The sequence below is a fragment of the Lytechinus variegatus genome, chromosome 14 (genome assembly GCF_018143015.1).
Source record: "Lytechinus variegatus isolate NC3 chromosome 14, Lvar_3.0, whole genome shotgun sequence".
Classification (NCBI taxonomy): Eukaryota; Metazoa; Echinodermata; class Echinoidea; order Temnopleuroida; family Toxopneustidae; genus Lytechinus; species Lytechinus variegatus.
In genome coordinates, this window is record NC_054753.1 from 23,906,387 (window position 1) to 23,930,391 (window position 24,005).

At 35.8% G+C, this 24,005-nt stretch overlaps 1 protein-coding gene across 1 annotated transcript; it reads right to left on the reverse strand.

Moving 5' to 3' along the window:
* Positions 1-473: 473 nt before the first annotated feature.
* LOC121427557 (pleckstrin homology domain-containing family G member 5-like) lies at positions 474-23,450 on the reverse strand. Its single transcript, XM_041624007.1, has 15 exons — positions 23,325-23,450; positions 21,921-21,955; positions 21,290-21,358; positions 14,808-14,945; positions 13,797-13,934; positions 13,028-13,078; positions 12,241-12,390; positions 11,523-11,633; positions 8,995-9,153; positions 8,353-8,496; positions 6,840-6,956; positions 6,318-6,450; positions 5,595-5,710; positions 3,934-4,806; positions 474-2,423 (listed from the first exon to the last, which is right to left on the reverse strand). Exons 4-15 carry the CDS (start codon positions 14,937-14,939, stop codon positions 2,418-2,420), a joined length of 2,130 nt encoding a protein of 709 aa, XP_041479941.1. The 5' UTR covers positions 14,940-14,945; positions 21,290-21,358; positions 21,921-21,955; positions 23,325-23,450; the 3' UTR covers positions 474-2,417.
* Between the last annotated feature and the right edge of the window lie 555 nt (positions 23,451-24,005).

Sequence of the window (24,005 nt, forward strand, 5' to 3'; positions counted from 1 at the left end):
ATGTCTATAAGGATATAAGTTAATTTTGATGTGTCATGTCTGTGTAAGTTCAAGAGTCAATAATTTCTTTCACATCTGGGGGGTGTTTCACACAGATTTAAGTATGACTTAGAGTCGCACTTAAATACCGAGTTGCGTACGGTATGAAAGGCTTGACCGCATTGGTCAGATCGTGTTAAGAGGACGCGCACTACTGCGTATCTATCAATAAGATCGCGCGTTGCATATCATGTACGCGTCGGCATTTAAGTGCGACTTAAGTCATACTTAAATCTTTGTGAAACACCCCCCTGAACTCGTTACACATAGCTGAGCAACTAATGATTGAGTTAAATGACTAATTGCATTGATAACTATTTGCTAAGCTCCGTGTCAAACCCATATCTTTTCATTCATATAAAAACATTTTTGTATGATTATTCAATCAACAATAGAAGAAACATTTATTTATATTTTTTTTCTGGAGGGGGGGGAGTTGCAGAGAGGTGCGACTCGAAAGTAAGATTTTGGGATTTTCAAAATAAATGAATAATTTCAAATGAACAAGAGTATTTGTCTAATTTATATATTAAAAATGAAATCTGATCAGATTCATTCCTTAAATTCAAATATATGTAAATATTCACTAATATATCTGTATCACAGGGCTGGAGCTACAGTTGCAATGATGCACATTTTATAAGCACAAATATTGAGCAAAATGTGTTGACTTTTCTTACTCCCTCTTTTTGGGGCGCATTTCTACTGGCAATTTACGACAGTAACTTTCACAACAACATGTTGTTATTGTTATTTACGATAAACAGACAAGTTTTGTTAGGAAGTTTACCACTCAAACTTTCTAAAGTAGCATATTTCTCTAAAACTAAACAACGATTACCTCTGTGGTCTTTATTACATTGGTGCAGCCAAAACATGCCGTTTCATAAAAACTTGTAACAATAACAAAACAGCAAAAAGAGTTTAAAGCTGCCGATTTCATTCAATGCGATTAGCTGATCATAAGCTTGTTATGAAAATTGTGCAATCATTATTATAAAAAGTCTTTACAAAATAGGCCACGTACCTAATGGCCAACTTCACAGAAAGATCCCTGTATACAAAGATCATATACATAGGCCACTTGTGCATTGAGACCACTTGTCTGTAAAGACAAAGGACCCTTTTTTGTACTTCTCTTAGTTCTCTTTACTTTTATGTTTTGCTCTCTTCTAGCGCCTTGAGCATTTAATCAAAATGGAAAAGACGGTATATAAATCATGTGTATTAATATTGTTATTTCATAAAGACTTGTTATCATAAAAAATGCACAATTTCTATCGCAAGTTTACTCTCAGCCATTCAAATTGAATCATTTCAGTAGCCTTCAACTGTTATTGCAAATCTGTGATTATCACAAGTTTTATGAAAAGGTTCCCAAGCTGTGCATCTCGATCAATTAGACAGGTCTTTAACACGTTTGACCGCACCGTATACTGAATGGAACAAGACACAGCTTCAAAATCATGCAAAAAAAAAACAATTTGAAACATGATTGAATGGAAGGCTTGAATTCCTGTCACAAACATACTAAAATAAAATCTTGACTTCTGGTAAGCACTTCCTTAATCAAATAAAATCAATGAAGATGCTGGCAAAAGTGACCGACATCAGGTTAATTACATGTGAAACTGATGAAAAGGCATAGTTTGCAAAACTGAGGGATACATGGTCCCATGTGTTTATTTTGATGCTGCAGTTGAGATATGCACGTTATCAAAATAATACGAATGCAAAAAGTTTGACACCAAACTGACAGTGAAAATGCATTTCTAGTCAGTTTTGGGGCCTGCTTAGCAATGATCGTAGAACATTTTTTCTACGGTTGATTGCATTGACAATGTACAATCAATCATGAAAATCAAGCGTACGATTCATCGCTAACCTTTGTGTTACGGGACCCAGGTCCAAGTTATTTTATACTGCTATACATGGGAAAGAATCGATTGTAGAATTAAACCATGAATGACACCAAATAAATATATATTCTTTGCTTTTATTCTATTATTATTCATCTTTCTTTCTTTTTTTGCGTTTGCAGAGATATTCTGATGCACCCAGAAATCAAGATATACTTCAAACAGTGATGTCGGAACACTATATTCAGTTAAAGATCCAGGAGGTTGAGCCTTTGTTAACACCCAACGCTTTCCCCTCCTAAGCCTTATCTGATCAGAATAATGTCCCGACGCTACTGCATTTACAGTACAAGTAGGTTGACTAGATGGAATGACAAAAATAATATATTAAACCAAACTGAATAATCGGGGTTTGGTGAGTGTGTGTGTGAGACCAAGCATGCAAAGCAAAGCGATGAGACTAGGTGTGAGGCCGCTGACGGACATCATGCTACTGTCGGGTCTGGAGGTAGTAGACTATCATAGCTGTTCATGCACACAGCAACAACAAAAAAAAGGGAGACAAAAAAGAGAGAACTCGTGTTAGGAATTGTGACAAAAAAAGTTTACAAAAACATTCATGGGTTAGTAACAATGACATTTAAACAATTATTTCATGAATAATCTCTTGCTAAGAATTTGTAACTACCAATTGAAGTTGAAAAGGTAAGTATTATCCTAGTTTCTGCCAAAACTGCATTTACAATACGTCCAAAAATTTTATCTATGCTTTTATACATTATACCTCATACAAATCATGCCGAAATTGTTCCTTTTTTTAATTTCTGAGATGCAGACTACCATGAATAATTTGAATCCCAAAATTCTGTCTTTGCTCTGGAACCATCCAAACTGCAACAAAATGAATCATAAATCCTTATTTGACAATCCAATATTCTAATTCCTTTTTCCTTTAATTTTTTTGCCCCCTCTGCATCTCATATTAGTTTATTAGACAGGTGGGCACATTATAAATCCTGTGCTTATCACTATTATTTTGTTTAAATTTGATGTAAACTCGGGTTACATCTTAAAGATATTTTAGGCAAACATTTTTTAGGGATATTTTGGCAGTAAGTCAAATACTATAATGAAAATGGAGAGGTAACTTTCAAATCTACATTTTAAATCAACAAAGGTCAACATACTATGATTATGAGAGAGGTAGTATATTTGTAAAACATCTCCATAAAAGTTGATGCAACTACTGATTAAGAATTCAGATATTACTTAGGTTCATAAATGTTTTCAGCAAAAAGGATTCAAATAAAAATTGACTAAGAAATCTAGTATTTAATATTCAGTCCACCCTGGTGTCATTAAATATGGAATGATCGTGATTATAAAAAATAATAGAAAATAATTGATGTTGTAAAGAGTCGCTGTGACAGCTTATCAGTTAATGATAACTTAAGAAAATGCATGGTTTGCTGGAATTTTCAAATGTGTCTTATGGAAAAGCAGATGAAATTATTTGCAGCAATTTATCATTCTTTGTATTCAAAATACACTGTAACTAATTTGTACAAATTCTCAATGTTTGGAAAATAATTTCCATTTCATAAAACTGCTATTCTTATTATTCAAATGAATGTTCTGCCCTACCATTCGATAACAATAGTGTAGTGAGGGTGCTATCATTTTAAATAATTTATCTTTAACATTTCTAATCTTTTTCTTTGCAATTAGTTACTTCCAACAGAGGGATCCCTTAAAGAAAATTCTCTGGAGTCCATTGTAATACAAGAAAAAAACATTCTTGGTTTGATTTTTTTTTAAGATTGCAGATTCATAAGTTTGGCGATTTCAACTATTTATGTAAACTTCCTTTCTGTGAATTCAAATTCATATTCATATAAAAATGAGAAAAACTGGAAATTTCATTATGATTTAGGAAAAAATGTGTCCAGGAAATACTTCTTTATACAAGTAAGAGGCAATAAAATTCTTAATAAAGAAATTTACAATAAAATATTAAAAATCAAACGGAAGTTACTTTGATTTTACTCGACTGCATCTTTTCCCATATCTTTTTCTTTTTCAGCGTGCCTTCTCCATTTGACTTATTTTCCTTTTTCTCCAGGACGTGGATGTTCGGCATACTGGGTCTGTGGTGCTTGTTCACGGCAGACGTTGCTGATATAACTGTTCCCTTTTGCCGTTTAGGCGATGCGTCCTTTTTGCTTTTAGGAGGCTCAAAGTAGATATCCGTCGTCTGTCCCGGTCTCTCTCCTTCGTCGTCCTCATCGGAACTTTCGAAAGACATGATACGCCCCTTCGGCGACATCGAAGGCGACTTTGGCGGCATTTCCTCGGGCGGGGACCCTGTGGACAGACGGCGCATCACCGTGATCAAACCGGATTTGTTTTCTTCCGAAGGTATCTCAGGCACGATACTACTTAAGAGTGAACTGTCAGTTGGGAAGTCCGTTTCCCGGTAAGCGGTGTGTTTAGTCAGTGGGGGTTTGAGGTTGGGTCTGGGCAACGTCTTAGGTGCCACTTTTGGGGTAAGGGCATCCGGTTGCCCGATGCTCTGATTATTGCTATTGTTTTCCTGGACACCAGTGCCGTTCATGATCGGTTTCTTGTCACCGTTTTGGACAGCAAACTCTTCCTCCTCTGCCATTCTCTGAAGGCTGCTACTGGAACCATGACTGGAAGGACTGTTAGAACTCCAGCGATTGGAGCGCTCCATCTGCGGAGACTGATGCGGACTGGTCATCGGTGAGCTACTGTAACTAAACCCACTCTGAGGATGTAAATGGTGGTCCTCCATCAATGCCACGATGGGCGTCTGAGGATCGTCTGTCGGGATTTCATCGAAGTACTCGACATCATCGTCTATACTGCAGCATTTGTTATAGAGATCCTGAAATAGAACAATCAATGAAAGAGAACAATTCAGGTTTATATTATGCAATTAAAATAAAATTTATAATTAACATCTAATAATAAATACAGCACTACACAGTAGTTTTAAAAACATTCAAATCAAAGAAAAAATACAATCAAGAGTACAACAGTACAAACTACATCAATGTTTATGTACTCATTTACGTTGTATGTATATCTATTTTGATAATGATGTTATTTTTCTGGTTTTGTATAAATAAACTTGAACTTGAAATTGAACTTGAGAGAGATGGGATTGGAATTCGACCTAAAGACCTTTCAAGAGTTATTCCCTACATACATGTACATGAGAGATAATCAACAAATAGAAAATGGTGTGAAAAATGTACTACAACTACAGATACAAAACGGAAACGTGGTGGCAACAATGTAGGAATGGATAAGGCAAAATATCATGAATACAGAAGAAGATTTTCTGTTGATTTGTTTGAACATTGAATGACTGTGGAGCGTTGTGGCCCAGTGGATTAGTCATCGGACTTTGAAACAGAGGGTCGTGGGTTCGAATCCCAGCCATGGCGTAATTTCCTTCAGCAAGAAATTAATCCACATTGTGCTGCACTCGACCCAGGTGAGGTGAATGGCTACCCGGTAGGAAGAAATTCCTCGAATGCTCGAGCGTCCTAAAGCGGGGTAATAATAGCAGGGCCCGCTGGGAGAACAGTTTTCGGAACTGAAGTGGCTACCCTGGGTAAATATGCCACTATTATTAGCATTGTTGAATTACTTTGGCAAGAATGTTACCTTTGCCTGGCTAATCTTTTCCATCCATACGGCTACCGTCTTTTCCTTTTCTGGCCATGCCACAAAGCCAGTCATTGCACAATTGTAGTCATCCACACACAAGACGGCAAAACCAGCTGAAAGGAAAAAGAATATATTTATATGGTATTCATTCATCTATCCATGGAATGTTCACAACGTCGTAACATAAATACAATATAGTAAATTAAGAAAATACACAGAGTATGTAAAAAGTATTTTCAATTTTTATTCAAGTTTATTTTATGAACATAACTAAGAAAACAATGACATGGTTTTCATCAATAGGAATGTTTAAATTTCACGACCTAGTATATGATGTGGAATCTTCTATCCCTTAATGCTACACTCTATCTTATTCATACTTAGTAAGGCTGATTTCCCAAAATCAAAAGACACTGTGATTCAGATGAGAAATATATAGCTCCCTGATATTCAGATGGTAAAAACCTAGCTACAATTTGTAGAACACAAATATTACTCTGAATAAAGAAAAATTAAGCATGCATGCATCCTTTTCTTTTAATAGATCAAGAATGTTCAAAGAATGTTCTCTCGTTTCTGAAGCTGATGCCCAGAGGGTAAAGTTGAAATAAATTTTAGGTGAGATTTAAAAGACATTGATAGATTTTCATAGTAAGGGTAGATTGGATCCTCATGACTATTGGGACCAAGACTAATGGGACTAATGCGACCAAGACTTACTTCCATCTTTGAGTTCAATGACCTCGAGCTGGTCAACCCTCATCGGTGACCTGACGACCCTGTATTTCTCTCCTGTCTTAATTTGCTTCGCGAGCACTAAGGCATCGGTGAAGAGGAATGCATAAAGTGTCGACTGAATGGAATAGAAGATGAAGAAAGGCATTTAGGAATCCATTCAGTGACTTACAGATGGGGGAGGGATTGGGGTTCTTGTCCCCCTCCCTCACCCCCCCAAAAAAAAACATCCACGACCAAGAAAAAATAAGAGAAATGGAATGAAAAGGAAAGAGAGAAGGGTGAAATATATTATATTCTGAATATCACATCAAAATCTATCACAAAATTGTATTATGTAATAAGAAATGACAAAACTTTTTGCTCGCTCACTCACAACTTTTTAGATAAATTTTAACCGATTCGCCATTCTGGCTTCCTAAAAAATGTTAGCTCATTTGGCCACTATATTCATACTAATAGGGATTTTCTTGGATAGAGTGGATTGCATTAAAATGATTTTCTTACTCTGCCTGACTTTTCTTGAAGCTTGAGAGAACCTTCTAAAAGAAGCCATCTTGGATGAATCTGGCTTGCGTAAGGCATAGGTTTCCGCACATCAAACATCGAATGGGCCTCCACTAACTGAAGCGTAGAATGAAATGGAAGGAATAAGAAGCATAGGAATAAACTGAAACCCACTGCAAAAGTGAACAGAGAGTGTATGCAACTTATACTGTCACACCATTTGATAGCCCTTTCTTTTTTTCAAAATAGTAAATAATGCACTATTAAATTTATAATTTTATGTAACTACATTCTTAAAATTTACTTAATATCCAAAGTATATACAGTGATGCTCAAAAGTTAGTGAATCTAATCAGAAAATGAACATATTTGAAGTGTTTGGCAAGTTGTGCCATGTTTTCGATATTTAATCGTGAAGTCAGGTGATAAAATATTGCGGTCAATAAAGTTTGTTTCTCTTGGCTCACCAAACATTGTATAATCGCTGTCTACATTCAACACTCAGCATGAAGGTGTGCCCTTTTCTGGTGGGGTTCTCTAACTTTTGAGCGTAACTGTAAATACACCCAAGACTTTTCCTAAAATTTATCAGGCTGAGGTTTTTTCCTTGAAATAAGGTCTGTTTATTAAATCTAATATTTTATTAAGGTTAGTTTCACATCATTTTTTGGGGAAAGTATGCAGTTTCATTTGGCCAAAGTAAATTCTATAACCAACATTTGAAATGGCTCAAATTTCTGTTAATTGTTTTACCATGGTAACTACCACATCCCTGATGTAAGAAGACAGCTATTGGCATGCAAAAGTTTGGGTGTTAGAACTGGCTTTGTGATAAATGGTAAAAAAAGGCAAGATACAAAACATGCACAAATTGTTGGTAACAATACTAAATTGTGCACATGGAATGGCACTTACATGAGCACTGGTATCCATTTACTTCACTGGGGATAAAAGTAGCACACTTTGGATAAATTTCTTGCAGGAAGAAAATATGCCATGTCTAAAATCTGAAACAATGGCCCTGTGTTTAATAAACCTACGAATGAGCCAGTTCACGGTTAGCTCATGATCAACTTTTCTCAAATGACCTGTGTGATTTTTCATTAGGATAAGCACTATCGTTTTCAAATGTAGATGTTGCGGAAGCTTAACAAGTAGAGTATTCAAATTCTAAGAACAAAAGGCATTGTATAGACCAGGTGACTAGAATAGTAAATCAGGGATAAAGTTGAGAAATCTGTTTTATTGTCTGGCACATTTGACTATTGTTTAGGCTACTGTCAAATACCAGTGATTATGAAGGCTCTATTTATTACTCTTCAGCTTGGATGTGATAAAATGAATATTTTGAAAGGAATACATGAAAAATCATCAGATCATGAATGCCTATGTCAGTGAATTTGAAAGCCACCTTCATGGTTTATCTCAAATGACCTTTTTCTGCTCGAGCTCAGTTTACACCCGTGAACAGGCTTACACAGGCCAACAATGCCAGAAAGGCTCCTCCACTCACCCTGCTCAGTTCATCGCAACCAGTCGGGGTGTTGGAGGCTTCGAAGCCATCCAGAATTCCCGCTACCTTCTCCATCTTCTTCCGCTCCTGCTCTTTCTTGATCTCATGGTTGATGTGGGTCACGAACTCCACAATGTTATCAAACTGAATAAACAAAAATCAACAAAAGATAGACCATTAAACAAGGGTCGTGTGGTCTAGTGGTTAGAGCATTGGACTCATAATCGCAAGTTGTCAGTTTGAATCCCCACTCTGTCATTGTCTCCATTTAGATAACAAGGCCCAAGAGTAATATCTGTCATCAGCCACTATGACTGAATAACCTAGACATAAAATGTTTTCTATAGGTAATTGGTGATATAGGAGCTTTCCGTTTACCAGCAAAATGCTGCTCTGCCGAGTTTCTACGGGAGTTATCGTTGCCTGGGAAGAATAAGTATGACAGTTGTCCTCACCATTAAAGAATTAGTAAATAGCGCTGTAAACATGAGAAAATTCACTGTAAACAAAATTTTGAAACATTTGGCTTCCCATAATTTCAGCACAGAGTTAGGCCATGGTCTAAGTTAAACCCGACTTCACAATACGGGCCTATATGTCTAAACTCTGTGAGGAGGTCTTTATACAGGTATGTGAACTTACCGTTTTCTTGAGGGCAGCCTTTGCTACCTCATCCTCACAGTTCTTCTGGACCCTGTCTATCATCAGGTGATACTTGGTGACTCTCTGCATGGGGTAGATCAGGAGATCACCTAGACCCCGTAGCCTCATTTGCCTGGTGATGTTGTGCCCCTCACACCACTGATGGAGAGAGATAAAAAGAGAGGATGGATAGAGATGTGTTTAGTGGCTTTCGGTTGTGCACCTAGAATGTACTGGGGCAATGTGTTGAAGAAGGAAAAATCTCCAGGTCCAGACAAAATCACTCCAATGATGTTGAAATTGGGTTCTACTACCATTACACCTGTATTATGTAAGATATTTCACCTCTCGCTCTCTCATGGTAGATTGCCTATGTCTTGGAAACGTGCCAATATATCCCCTGTGTTCAAATCCGGGGATAAGGCTCTGGTACAAAACTACAGACCTATTGCCCTAACTTCGGTTGTATGTAAAGTACTGGAACGTATCGTAACAAATCGTATTCAAACACATATCAATGACTATTGTCTACTTAACCCTAACCAACATGGTTTTGTGAAAGGCTGCTCTTGTGTGACTCAGTTAATGAATATTACAAACAAATGGTTGAATTTGCTTGATACCTCTCCCACACCAAAACTTGACGTTATCTTTTTCGACTTCGCAAAAGCTTTCGATATAATGCCACATGACGTGTTGATGAAAAAGCTCTCTTCACGATTCTTCATTACTGGAAGTGTCTGGAATTGGATTTTTTCCTTCCTTCATGGTAGGGAACAAAGAGTAATTTATAGGGGTTCCACCTCTTGCTGGTTGCCCATAACTTCTGGTGTACCGCAAGGCAGTGTTTTAGGGCCGTGTCTCTTTAACTTGTTTATAAATGACCTTCTCTCCCAAACCATATCACCATGTGCACTTTTTGCTGACGATACGTTATTATACAGACCAATATTTACACCCTCTGATAGTTATCAGTTGCAAAACGATATCGATAATATTCATTCATGGTGTATGAACAATAGAATGCGCATTAATTCATCCAAATCTAAAGTTCTACGGATAACATGGGCAAAGAACCCTGGAGTACCTTTCTATACTTATGACAATATTGTTCTAGAATCAGTTGAGCAATACAAGTATCTAGGAATAATGCTTAATAATAAGTTACAATGGAATACCCACGTTGAACACATTGTTAAGAAAGCAAATCGTATGCTCGGTTTTGTATTGTCAGTCTCTAAGTCCTTGACTGCATCTTCCATATTCTCATTGTTCAAAACAATTGTTCTTCCGATTCTTGAGTACGGTCAACCAGCTTGGCACTTGCATACGAAATATCTATCCCAAAAGGTCGAAAATGTTCAGAGACGAGCCACCCGCATAATACTTAAACAAAGAAGGCAAGAAATGTCCTATCATGACAGATTACTGAAACTCAACTGGCAAACATTGGAATCAAGGAGGAAATTTTCATTACTAATTTATGTTGTCAAGGCTTTGTATGGTATTGTACTTTGTGATGCAGTTAGATGTTCCATTGTCATTAACAGTAGGCACTTGGAGGTCGTGAAGTTCAACCACCTCCGAGCGCGAACAAATCGACTTCATCTTTCAGCCATCAATTCTTTTCCCCGTTACTGGGATGAATTGCCGGCAAGTTTGCGCTCTGGGGTGGTTGTAAACTCACTTATTTCATGGACAAATGAACTAAGGAAAAATTTTATGCCTAATGAATGACCATATTATTTACCCTTGCATGAGTTCATTATCTATTTATTTAAACAGCTAATTTCGATATTCTAAGTTAAGATGAAGTGTTATTAAGTAGACCTATGTTATTTTATTCTATTATAATTGATCTTAAACATCTTTGTTCATACCCACTCTTTTATCCGCTTCTGTTTTATGTAAGCACCCACTGGATAGGGTCAAATGGTCTTTATTGACTACAGTAATTCAGTTAACTTTATTTGACCCTGGCAGTCCAGTGGGTGCTCAATCTATACTCTGTTATGTTTATTATGTGTATACACTGTACCAATTTCTTTCTATTTTCATTGCCGAAATAAATAATAATAATAACTATGACTTTTATCTTTTTTTAAACGGTTAACCAACATTATCATATGCAACATCATTGTCATAATAATCATTGTCATTGTCATTTTCATCATCACCATTATCATCATCACTGTCATCATCATCATCATCATCACCATCACCATCACCATCACAATCACCATCACAATCACCATCATCATCATCATCATCATCACCATCACCATCATCATCATCATCATCACCATCATCATCACCACCACCATCACCACCACCGTCATCATTGTTTCTGTTGGCTCTTGAGCACCACACAGCCTGGAACAACCCCACGATACAAGTACCTTGATGGGGTTATACCAGACCATGGAATCCCCATGACCCCAACAACTCAACTACACTTAAAGCAGTCAATATTTTCTACCATCACCCAGTCAATAGCACTTCCTAATGACTGATCGTTGGCTTCCTACCTCAAAGAATGCCCTGAGTATATTGTTCTCCTGTCTCTTTTCCCTGACATAATGCACACAACTGTCCTCCTCAGCACAGAACTTGAAGTACGCTGTGAACTGATCGGTGAACTGAATAAAAGGAAACAAGGAAAATGACAAGGAGAGGTATATCAATAACCAGCATGGAAAATAATCAGAATCATTTTTGCAAATTAATCTTTCTTTTCTTCAAACCAGCTTTCTTACTTACTGAGTACTGATAGCTGTATCTATTTTCATGGAGCAGCATATCACTAGTATTTTTTTTTTTTTTGGGGGGGAAATAACTGTAACATACCAGTGTTTAGTGAAAGTAGAAGATCCACACAAAGAATAAAACTAACAAAAGTGAAAGATAATTTTTTCATCTTGATTGAAGAGCTTCTGAACATTTGGTGAATCATTTTGAGAAACTGAAGGAATAACAATAAAATACTTCATCAATATACCCTATGCGTCTTGCTGTACAAATGCTTGTTCATTAGAGGCCCCCCCCCCCTCCCTCCCCACACAAAATTTGTTGATGAAATCATACAATAGATACTATTTACATCTGAATTTTATTTTCACATCTGCACCTAATCATTCATACTATTCCAGAATGAGTTGTAGGTTTGTATTGGACTGATTTGTGGAAAATAAATAAAATGAAAAGAAATAAATTTAAAAGTTTTCTAGCCTTCATTCTAATTCTTACATCTTCAAAAGCTGTGGCGATGTCATGGGGATCCATCGGTTTACCGCTGTTCCTTGCTTTCTCAACAATCTTCAGAAGATTCTCTTTCCAGAACTTTGTGTGAGCCAGCTCTAGCACTGTGATATTGCTGAAGATTTTCTCTGTCTCAATCTGCAAGGGGTGAATAAATTCAGATTTACAAAGTGATCAACTTTTATACCAAACGAAATCACCTCAATATACATAAACATATGAAGAAATAAGATATGATGGTGATAATAATTATAGCTGGATTCACAAATTGCATTTTTTCCTGAGGACACAAAGCGTTGATATTATCATCCTAGCTTTAGCTGCACTGCCTATATATGCGCTCAACCAATAGAAGAATTTCTTCCTACCACTACCAGGTACTTATTTACCTCACCTGGGTAGAGTGCAGCCCAATGTGGGTAAATTTCTTGCAGAAGTATCAAACCCACATCCCTTGGATTGAAACATGAGAGTCCTAACCACTAGACCACAACTGATTGATTCTTCATTCAGTTACTATCAAACTGTACAGAAAGCCATTGCAACATAAGTTTGTATTTTTTTAATCAGGAAGAGATAACCAATAGCTCTATCTCCTATTGAAAGCCTTATGTAGATAAACATTGAAGAAAAATGTTTCTAATCAATAGCAGGAAATCTTTAGACTCATTGCTGGCAGGAAAATCTAGGAACTGATCAGATTCTTCTAGGAAAATTATACATATTATTGTTTTTCTATTGTACCATCATTCCAATGAAAAGATCACTGACCTACCTCATTTAATATTGCCTCTGTTTGAAGATTCAGTAGACAGCACATGTATAACTGTAAAGACAAATAAAGGAACAAGATAAAAAATTGTAGTTCGTGAATTAATAATAACAAAAAGGAATACATAAAACTTGTCCTCAAAAGAAACATGAACAATTAGACTATGCTATATTATCATTAGTAATAAAGTAATATGACGGTAGCATGAAACCTATCATAAATCAAATATCATCCTACTACATGTAAACTTGTCCACTCTTTTTTTCTCCATGATCACAGAAAATCCAGGATCATCATGGTTGCTATGGTTACAGAGTTGTTAAATGGATAGCATCATGTGCTCCATGAAACATCGCTATAAACACAAATCCTGCCTAGCTTCCAATGAGTTTCTACTCGAACACATTCATTACCACATAATATTTTACACATACATGCAAGAAGTATATTTTTAACGTTGTTCTACACCATCTCCACCATCAACGCCCCCACCATCAAGATAATAGTTATTAGCAGCAGCAGAATCAACATCATTATCATCACCAATGAAACTTAAAGCTTTATCACCATCATTAAGATCAGCATCATTAAAATTATCGGCACTGCCGTTGTTGTCACCACCACCACCATCATCATCATCATCTCCTTTTCAAAATTACCACCATCATTGCCAGCATCATCATCGTCAGCATCACCATCATTAAAACCACCACCAACATCATCATCATCAGTTTCACCATCATCATCATCATCACCATGACAACATACTTACATCTATGATAACCCTGATCTGTTTGATATATTTTGCCTCCGTCGCTAGGAGTTCCCAGATACCTTCTTGGAGTTCTTTGGCTTTCTTGCTCATTGAATTCCTGATGTCGATATCGATCAAGTCTTTCCACGAACTTTCCTGCAAATAAAATACCATCACATAGTTTTAGTCTACGCTGAGTGTAAAACAGGGAGGGGGAACCATTTCCTCCAAATCAAGAACAAAAAGTGGACGATCGGTTAATTACGCAATGATAATAACACGCAGTCTTTAATGAATTTTGTGTTTAACAATGGCGAATCCAGGTAGTGGCAAATCCGGCCCATGCCCCCGCCCCCTTTTGAGAGCCATAACAAATATTTTAGTTTTTGCTCGTCATATTTTCCTGACATAAATCACAAAAAACGCCCCCGCTTTTAGATTCCCCGGCTTTTAAAAAGTAAAATAATTTTCCCTGATTTCCCTGATGGGCTGGGAACCCTGCCTTTTGGAAAATCCTGGGCCCGCCCCTGACCTACATGTATAACAAGCTTGTGCTTGGGGTTGAAATACTAGACTTTCCTTATTCCACTTTTTGTGTTGCATGGTGTGTAGAGAAGCACAAAAACATACATGGAAACATGCTCTATCCCTTAAATCGTTGAACGCTTAACGTAGCAGCAACTCCTAACTTAAAACGTCTTTCTTGGTCTGAAGAGGACGGGGCTTGAACTCCCGACCGTCCAGTTGCGAGACGGATGCTCTACCAACTGAACCAACACCAATCTGTGTTGTCTGTTTCTAAACATTAAGGTCCGTATTCTCAAAAGAGGTTTCAATTTGTACCATGGTACAAAACCATGGACTATGCATATTTATTTCATTAACATGCTTTGTTTTAAGCGCACTTTGCCGAAAGTGCTCATTCAATTGTATTGGTACGTGATGAATAGTCCATGGTCTTGTACCATGGTACAATTGAAACCTCTTTTGAGAATACGGGCCTAAATGAAATGAAAGAAATCAACTTACCATGTACAGGATTTGAGGGTCTTCATTCTCGTTCCTCTGGTACTGAAGGGACAGAAGCGGAGGGAAGCCTGGTAGGCCCTGTACTAGATAGTGGTCCAGTTCATTCTGGAGTTTTATTAATTTAGGATCCATCTGTGCCTATACATACACATATCATTTAAAAATGGGAGCAGAAAGGGAAAAAAAGACAAATTAGTATTGGAAAGCTTGCATGAGGAGAGGTATCAGAAGAAAATTCACTGATTAATACCTATATATTTTCCTTATCAATCTATATATCATTAATTCTTTTCCTAATGTAGTCATTATCGGATTAAAATTTTCAGTGCATAATGCAAATGAAGTTTATCACTTTAACTCAAAGCTTCAAAGTTAAAATATTTTCCTTCCAAATCCATATCTTATTAAGTCTTTTATTAGTGCATTAAATACATTTAATATTAGATTAAAATTTCAAGTGTATGAAATTCATCATTTTTAATCTAAGTTCAAAAAATTATTCTTATATGTAACCTTACTACCTTCTTTTATTCTCCTTTCCTTTTTTTTACAAATCTTATTGTTTCTACACTTCATTGCATGCAATTTAGTATCCCCTTTTTTACTACAAAAGTTTTGTTTTCATAACAATCTATGATTTGATGATGACATAGGTCAGATGGAACCTCTATGTCCAATGAAATGTACCATGTGATATAGATGAAGACATAAATGTAGATGTATTTCTGGTATTGACTGGTTTTGATATTATTCTAAGAATGATAATCATTTTTCCTGTGATGTTCAAAAGTTGACAGACTGATTTCACATCCCTTCACTAATGCAGGTTAATTCAATTGCAAACCCTCCACAAAAATGTAAGATATTTATCAAATAACCAAGGAGAAATGTATAAACGAAGGAACTACTGCAATATTAACAAACTGTTGATGGACAATTCCATAAAATGATCAACATTTTTGTCCGTCCAAGTCCAATCCCCTTTTCTTAAGTACTTTTCTTTAAAAACTGATCAAGTCATGGTCCTTTTAGTACATTACAGACTGTCAAACAAACAAGAAATCAGAGACAGAAAGTTTCATTAAGGTCCCACATATAGGGGTTCGGATGGATGAATATATTGTTTATGGAATTGTCCTGATTTTAAAATTGTTGATATTTTGAAATGGTAAAGTGGAATCTTTTAGAAGCTTCAATCTCCTAGATGTGATGTTTTGCTTGCTCACAGGCATTCGTGCTTTCTTAGCAGTCAGGTAAAAAACCTCGCTATAACATAACATGTTTTGTGATGAATCCTGAACAATATGAAACAATGAAGACTAAAGTTACTACCACCACCTTCTCCCTATATAGCTCCCTACCCCCTCCCACCATCTCACCCCCCCCCTGCCCCTCACCAAACTGAACTACATACACCTGTACATACAAATGTCAGAAAAACATTCAGCTAAACATTATCAAATTCACGCAAGACCTGGATACGTTCCCTTGGGTATGAATACGCCTAATTGCGGTTTAAACCGATCTTTCATGATCATTTCCTTACTTCCCTATATCCATCTCATGACCTACTCTAACATCTCACGTTTCCTTATCCTGATATCACTCTATCTAAAAAGAATATTAAAACATTTATGCTTTGCCATCTATTTGTGACATTTTAAAATGTTCATATTTATGTTACCCTTGCTTGTTCATAACAATTTCCCCACGAGTTTACCTTTGTGGTGGTAACACAAATGTCGCCCTCTACAGTCTAATTTTGTTGTGTGTGTGTGTGTGATCATTTTATACTCTTCCTACATCTACATAATGTGAATAACAATGTAAGTGCAAAACTGGTAAAACTCTATTGCAAATGAATTTATAATTCATCAAAAATCAATTAAGAGAATGATGAAATGTGTCTTTTAGTGGTGATTTCAGTGATATGACATAAATGAACTTGAGTATGTAACTTTCTAAACAGGCCTATATCATCATAATGTAACCCCTAATGATCAGATTTCTATTCAAAACAGAGTTTAAACGTGTTTAAGTGATATTTTTATACAAATCTTGAGATGAAACAAAGTGAATGTGGTGGGCCTATCAGTTTAAAATGCTGTGCGATCCTCTGTCTATGTGTCTCTATTAATTTTCTAAATCATATGGACTATGTTGATGCGAGGACTTAGGTATATATTATTTTAAAATTCAGAGCACCCCTATAAATAAAATGGACTGATAGGTGACCACAAACATGTAAGGAAGGAATGAGGAAGAATCCATTCAGAAAAGGGGAACAACACATTTTTGAGGGATGATCTCTGTGTGAACATTACATCAGAGGATATGTTTCCAACTATACTTATCAATTTACTTGGAACATAATATGATAATTGGGAACAAGAAATTTACATACAGATCAAAATCATACAAGCTCAATACAGGAAACAAAAATGGAAAAAAATAGCAAACCATTTTTCTTATAATCAAGGGTGAGAAATATTTTGTTTGATAAATTCATGGGTAATTTACTAATTAATACAACCCTACATACATAAAGCAATGCACCCAAACAATTACTAAGAAATTTGGAGCATGTCTATAAAGTTCTTGTACAGATCAAATAATTACAAAAGGGGAACAATTAAGAAAAGGGGAATAACATTGAGGTAAGATTCAAACGCAAGAAATACAGACTTCAAAACCTAACTGATGTTCTTTTCATCATCTAATGTAATCTCAAATTACACATTAACAAATGGAATTACAGACATGAAAATCAATGGAATGTCGACATAGAAAGGGAAACATTTAGCGGGTGCTCAATTGCAAAGGACATAGAAAAAAAGAGCTTTGATTTTCTACATTGCAAATAATAAATTCTAATTTCATGCAGAACAGTTTAAGAATAAAAAAAGTTGCATATGCAATATGCTATTTCATTTGGTAAATCTCAATAATTTTAAAATCATAAAATCAAATTTGAATTTATATATCTTTTTATATAACAGATATTTTGCTATTCACATTTGAAATTTCAAATGATGACTCCACACTGTTAATCTTAAGAAAACAAAGGCATAGTTTTACTTCCATTGAATTTGCAGGTGTCACTTATATTGCAAGGAAAAGTAAAAATAGCTGCTCTTAATTTTCAAATCAATAGAATTCTTAGAATACTATCATTGAACTGAGAAAAAGTAAAAGAATGCCTTTTTGAAAAATTGACTTATGATTGAAACAAACAAAAATGATCATAGTAACATATATTTACGTCAAAAAGTGAAACTACAGCAACATAAAAGACTATTACTACACTATCAAAGCAAAATTATTGGGTTGCAACGTGGCTTTGAACCTACATTACATGCAAACAATATATTAAGCAACAAAGAGGACTTAAATGGTGCAAAAGCACATAATTGTGATTCATCAACATAGACTGGCAACTAAAAAGAACATTTACAGACTGAAGCAAAATACACAGTGAGGTCCAACCGAGCAAGACAAATGGAAGAATGACAGAAACGTTTCAAACGTGACGCAGAAATGTGTCATCGCGCACATAAAGCATTGATCTAATGATGTTGAGTCATGTTGCCTAGCAACAGATGATGTACGGTCTAGCCACATATTATTCTATTGATAAATTCAATACCCCGAGTCTGGTAGATTTAAATCTAAACAATGGTGTCAAAGATTATGGGGATGACTTTCGTTTTTATTGGCGGTATCATTTCCCATGTACTCATATTTTTACTTTTATTTTTCTGTTTATTTACTTTTTTTTGGGGGGGGGGGAGAAGCAAATAGCAATCACCTATAAAGACATAAATTCCATTGAATACTTGCCCTTCTCTTCTCTAACTCCTCTAAATCGTCCCTCCCCCCCCCTCTTTGTTGTAATTCTCCCTCCTAACCCAACCCCAAATTGATTAAAAATCTGCACAATGTTCTATATCATTTTTAATTATTCCAACTGTGGAAAATGGGAAGAAAAGTAACACATCTCTTTTTTACATTACCATAAAAATGTGTTCCATATTTATGAAATGTACAATGCTACAAAGTGGCATAAGGGATGCGTATTGTTGTTCTTTTATTTGATTGTTTTTCATTTTCAAGAAATAACTTTCATCAATACTGAAAATATTTTAAATTACCTCATTTACTTTGCAGAAGAAAATATTGCATGAAACTGTGATATTGGTATTCAAGTGAATATTTGAACTATCAGGTGATGCAATTAGAAATCAAAGATGAGCCCTAATTCTTTGCCATACATCCAAGTCTTCTTTTTGTTGGGAGGATTCATGTTTCACTTGTGTCTTTTTAAGTAAACCAAACCACTTTCATGTGGAAATTAATCAGTGAAATATAATTCAAATAATCAGATATTTACGGAGAATAATTTGCTTATATAGTTAATGAGGGGAAAATTACAGTACGTGTAATTTTGCGAGAAACACAAAATCAAATTTGTGGGTAGCGCATCCAAGTGACAAAAACAGTAAATGAGAACAAATACAAATGTTCAAAGTTGTACTAAACCACAATTCAATTATCATGGTCACATTATGGTTACAGTGAAGTAGGAAACATCTTTATAAGACAAACTAGGGCTGACAATGGTAATAATATCATACACGTACAACTGCACATGTACTCTGTACTATACTGGGAACAAGAATCAGTTTTAAGCATGGTATTCATTGAAATATTTTCTGAAGTAATATTGTGATTTCAAACAGGATAGAGATGATTAGATTTCACATGTGTATCATGGAGTAATGTTTGTTATGTTGAGGATGATGGTGTATCTTTATCAAATCTTCTATAGAATATCTTGTGTCAGGTTTGATTTTTATACAGTTGTACAAGTTTAGATTAGAGGTAAATGCATGCGTGTTAACTCTCAAAATAGTTTTCAGTACATATCAAACAATGTTAATCTTACAACTATAATTCCTCACTTTTTGTGTTTCATGTGAAAGTGAACCGTGATCCAGTCGGTATCATGCATGTTAATAATCCATCTCATTCCCACAAATATGAGTATTACGACCTCATGCCCCCAATTTCTACAACTTACCCATATGGCCCACTTACCTACTATCGCAAAGTTTGCAAAGAAATGAAAAGTAAACATAACACCTTGCCACAGTCGTTCAATCCGAATCGCAGACAATGCATCGGAAGATGTTTGTTTACATCTTACACGGAAAACGCTGCTGCTATCACTCTATCGTGGAGTGACTTACACACTGTCGTATAAGTGTGTTTTTTTGGGGGAAATCACCTTTGACCCGGGAAAGCCGAGCGTATGGTATCAAGCGGCATTCTCATGGAAAATATTGAAAGTTTAGTTTCATGAGATGAATACTATGCGGGGAGAAACTCAGAGAGTTTTTTTTTCATCCCACTATTGAAATGAGTGTCAAGTTGGAAGGGATAGAGGTTTGAGGCTTTTTAACAAGAAAGGTAAACCATAATTCCAGTTCCATTTCAAACCAAATGATCTCCATTGTCCCGTCATGCCTTTAATGGTGAAAAGGTACAATTGTCTATGATGCAACTTTATAGTAAAACTAGTCGATAAAATAATAATAAAGAACAGACGAAAAAATCTAAATTATGAATAAGAAAACAATAAAAAGAAAATAAATCAATAAAATAGGCATGCTAAAAAGTGCAGTGCAATAGAAATAAAGATATCCATCGCTGAGAGAGTCATAAGGTGTTAATTACTCACCACTGACTTAACAACCTTATAGCGCCCAGCAAGTGACATATCCTTACTATAAAGACCCAATTACATTTCATTGCATAGGTTATGGAATAGTTTTGTTACTGATGTTAAAAAATCAAAACGAAATTCATCCTGTCGTTTGCAGAAAGTGACATTTTGCAACTTTGACCTTTACTGGACTGCAAAAATAAAATATTAAACAGTTTTTTGTTTTTGTTTTTTTGCTTTGGATTTATTTTACCAACAAACTGTTTGTCTTTTCTGTACAAGTTGTTCCTTGTTCCTTTTGTAACAAAGAACAATGACATGAAGATTCATTTTGTGTGACGGGACACACAGTACTCAGATGCACATAGAATTTCAATACAAAAATAGCTAATGAACATTTTAATTATGCACAAGAGTGAAGGCTTGATTTTGATCTTTTGACAGATTTTGCGGACAAACACCACTGCGAGTGAAATGTAAAGGAGTCGCATGACAAACTGAAAGTGTGTGTGTGTGCACCGTGAAGTCATTCCCATCCAAACGCCAGGCAAACTTGCTCTTTTTCTTTCTTGCTGAAAATCAAGCCGACATGCCAAACAAGAACCAGGCCAGCAACTTGCAGCAGGAGGAGGAGGAGGATGAGGAGGATGAGGCATGAAGCATGAGGAGGCCGGGGGGATCGAGTAAAGGGCCAAAGGAAATTTTACCCTACCGAGACTATTGCGGGTACGGACATTCGCCGATCGCGGGGTCCCACCTTTGTACTGACTTCGTCCTTGACTCCGAGGAAAGCCGACAGATCCTTCTTCTTCTTCGTCGATGGCACCTGCAACATGAGATAAGAAGTTTAGATTTAGATTTATTTTCCACAATCTGATAAAAATACAGGTACAATAGCATAAAAAACACATTCAAACATGAATACGAAAGGGTGCATTATAAATAGAGTAAATAACAGAAAGTGGTGGGATTAACAATAGGCCTCAAGACCTTTCAAAGTTCAAAACAATAACTCACTGATGTGTTATTATGTAATTATACGTTATTATTACCCTTTTCCAATCTAAATGCTGAGTACCTAGCTAAAAGGCAGAAGGTCATATATTAAAATCTATTGTACAACTCGGACAAGGATTGAACCCACTACTCTTCATTCATGAGGCAGTTCCTCTATTACACTGAGCCAACATTTATGTGGATAATACAACATTTCATCCAGCAATAATAGTTCTTGTCAGTGACTTAAAAGGGGAAGGGACAAATTGACATTCATATGAAATAATTTATTCCAATTGGCTTTTTCTTTAAGAGAAAGCTTATTCATTTTCAGGTTCAAGCTTTAATGCTGAAAATACAAATTTATGATGAAATTAAAAGTGAACACTCACCGGACAAGTTTCCAGCCCCGTCTTCTCTTTGGCAGCTAGAAAACCATGAAAAGATAAGAATAATGTCATTTCCAGAGCGGCACGACAACAATGCCTTGAAATGCAACCTCTTGAGGTCAACTTGAAAAGGGAGTGCCAAGAAGTAGACCATAATGCAACATTTTTCATTTTTAAAGTCTATAATGCACCTCCTGACATTTTTGAAAAAAAAAAGAAAATACTAGCAGGTGCGTATGTAAGCTCAAACATGGAAAATGTTGCATCATGGGAGCAACTTGGTACCATCCATCCCACTAGGAAATCAAGATGGCAATATTCAATGTGTCAGTAAAGTGTGACTTAAAAATTTTAAGCACTGAATATTTTCACACCACATTTCCCAACCCCCTCCGCAAAAAGAAACCCCAAAATGAAATTAGATTTTTATTTAAGATAAGATAACATAAGAAAGCCCTTCAAAATTTACTTGCAAAAAATCATTCTGTTTATAAAATGTGAGTCCTACTCTGCTTTGATGATATACATTAAACAAAACAGACATTTAAAAGATGGCAAAGTGAAGTTGATTGGCATATAACTGAATGGCTTCAGGGTTGACCATGTACGATTCCTGTCAAATAGCAAGTTTATCAACACATTGGAACCAAATAAAAAACTTTGCTTCCTCTTTATATCATCAATTTTCTTCAGAGGCTACATCATATCTTACCACTTCTACTAATACAATCTTACGTTTGATAAAGACTTCTAGATAACAAAGGGGTTCTATAAGTTCCATAATGAATCTTTGTTATTAACTTTCTTTTTACTACTTCTACTACAATCTTACATTTGATAAAGACTTTTAGACCACAGAAAGGGAGCTATAAGTTCCATAATAAACCCTCGATATTAATTTTCCTTTCACTACTTCTACTACAATGTTTGGTTTGAAAGACTTCTAGACCACAAAGGGGTACATGAGATCCATAATAGACCCTTGTTATTAACTTTCCTTTCACTACTTCTACTACAATCTTAAGTTTGATAAAGATTTCTAGACCACAAAAGGATGCTATAAGTTCTATAATAGTCCCTTGTTATTAACAATCTTTCACTACTTCTACTAAATCTTACATTTGATAAAGACTTCTAAACCATAAAGGGGTTCTATAAGTTCCCTTACATCCCTGCTATTACCAACTTCTTACTACTTCTACTACAATCTTACGTTTGATAAAGACTTCTAGAGCACAAAGGGGTACTCTAAGTTCCATAATAGGCCCTTGATATTAACTTTCCTTTTACTACTTCTACTACAATGTTACATTTGATAAAGACTTCTAGACCACAAAAGGGAGATATAAGTTCCATCATAAACCCTTGATATTAACTTTCCTTTTACTACTTCTACTACAATCTTACGTTTGATAAAGACTTCTAGACCCCCAAGGGGTTCCGTGGGTACCCTCAGTCCCTTGTCGTTCTTGGGAAGGGGGTTGGAGTTGGTATTGTTGATGTAGATTTCGATGTCATCTAGCGTCAAACCCTTCTTACTCAAAGTCTCCTCTAAGACCTCTCTGCAAGGGAAGAGAATTCAGGGAAAAACATGAGTGGATAGTGATTAAAAAAATAAAATTTGCCTAAATGACAAGTAACTAGAGCAGAATATCTGCTCCAAAGATATTGATTAACAAGTAACTATTATCATCAACAAACCACAAGGCGGTTACGCAAAGGAAGAGGAGGAGATAAACACTTGGAAATTAATTAATTTGGATATGCAAGTTCAAATGTGTATTTCAATGAAGTTTAAGTGTTAATTTTAAAGCCTGTAGAAGTCAACTTTCAGATGTGCTCTTGGGCACCTGGTCAAGATTCAGAGCTGTGTCTTTCCCCTCAGGAATCCTACAAGCAGCATCATTGTCACTATAGACCAAACAAAGGGGACTGCAGGAGAGCTGCAATGAACATAGACACATAGGACCGTATCCTGAAGCCGGGTATAGCTTAGACCATGGCCTAACTTTGTGCTAAAATTATGGGAAGCCAAAAAATGTCAAATATTTGTTTACATTGCATATTTCTAATGTTTACTGTGCTCTT

Excerpts from the sequence above, each read along its gene's own strand:
- LOC121427557 (XM_041624007.1), bottom strand. The coding sequence starts at position 14,939 with ATGGATCCTAAATTAATAAAACTCCAGAATGAACTGGACCACTATCTA. Across the intron at positions 11,634-12,240 it reads TCGCCACAGCTTTTGAAGAT|TTCACCGATCAGTTCACAGC; the intron begins GTAAGAATTAGA and ends CCTTTTATTCAG. Across the intron at positions 4,807-5,594 it reads AAAAGATTAGCCAGGCAAAG|GATCTCTATAACAAATGCTG; the intron begins GTAACATTCTTG and ends GTTCTATTTCAG.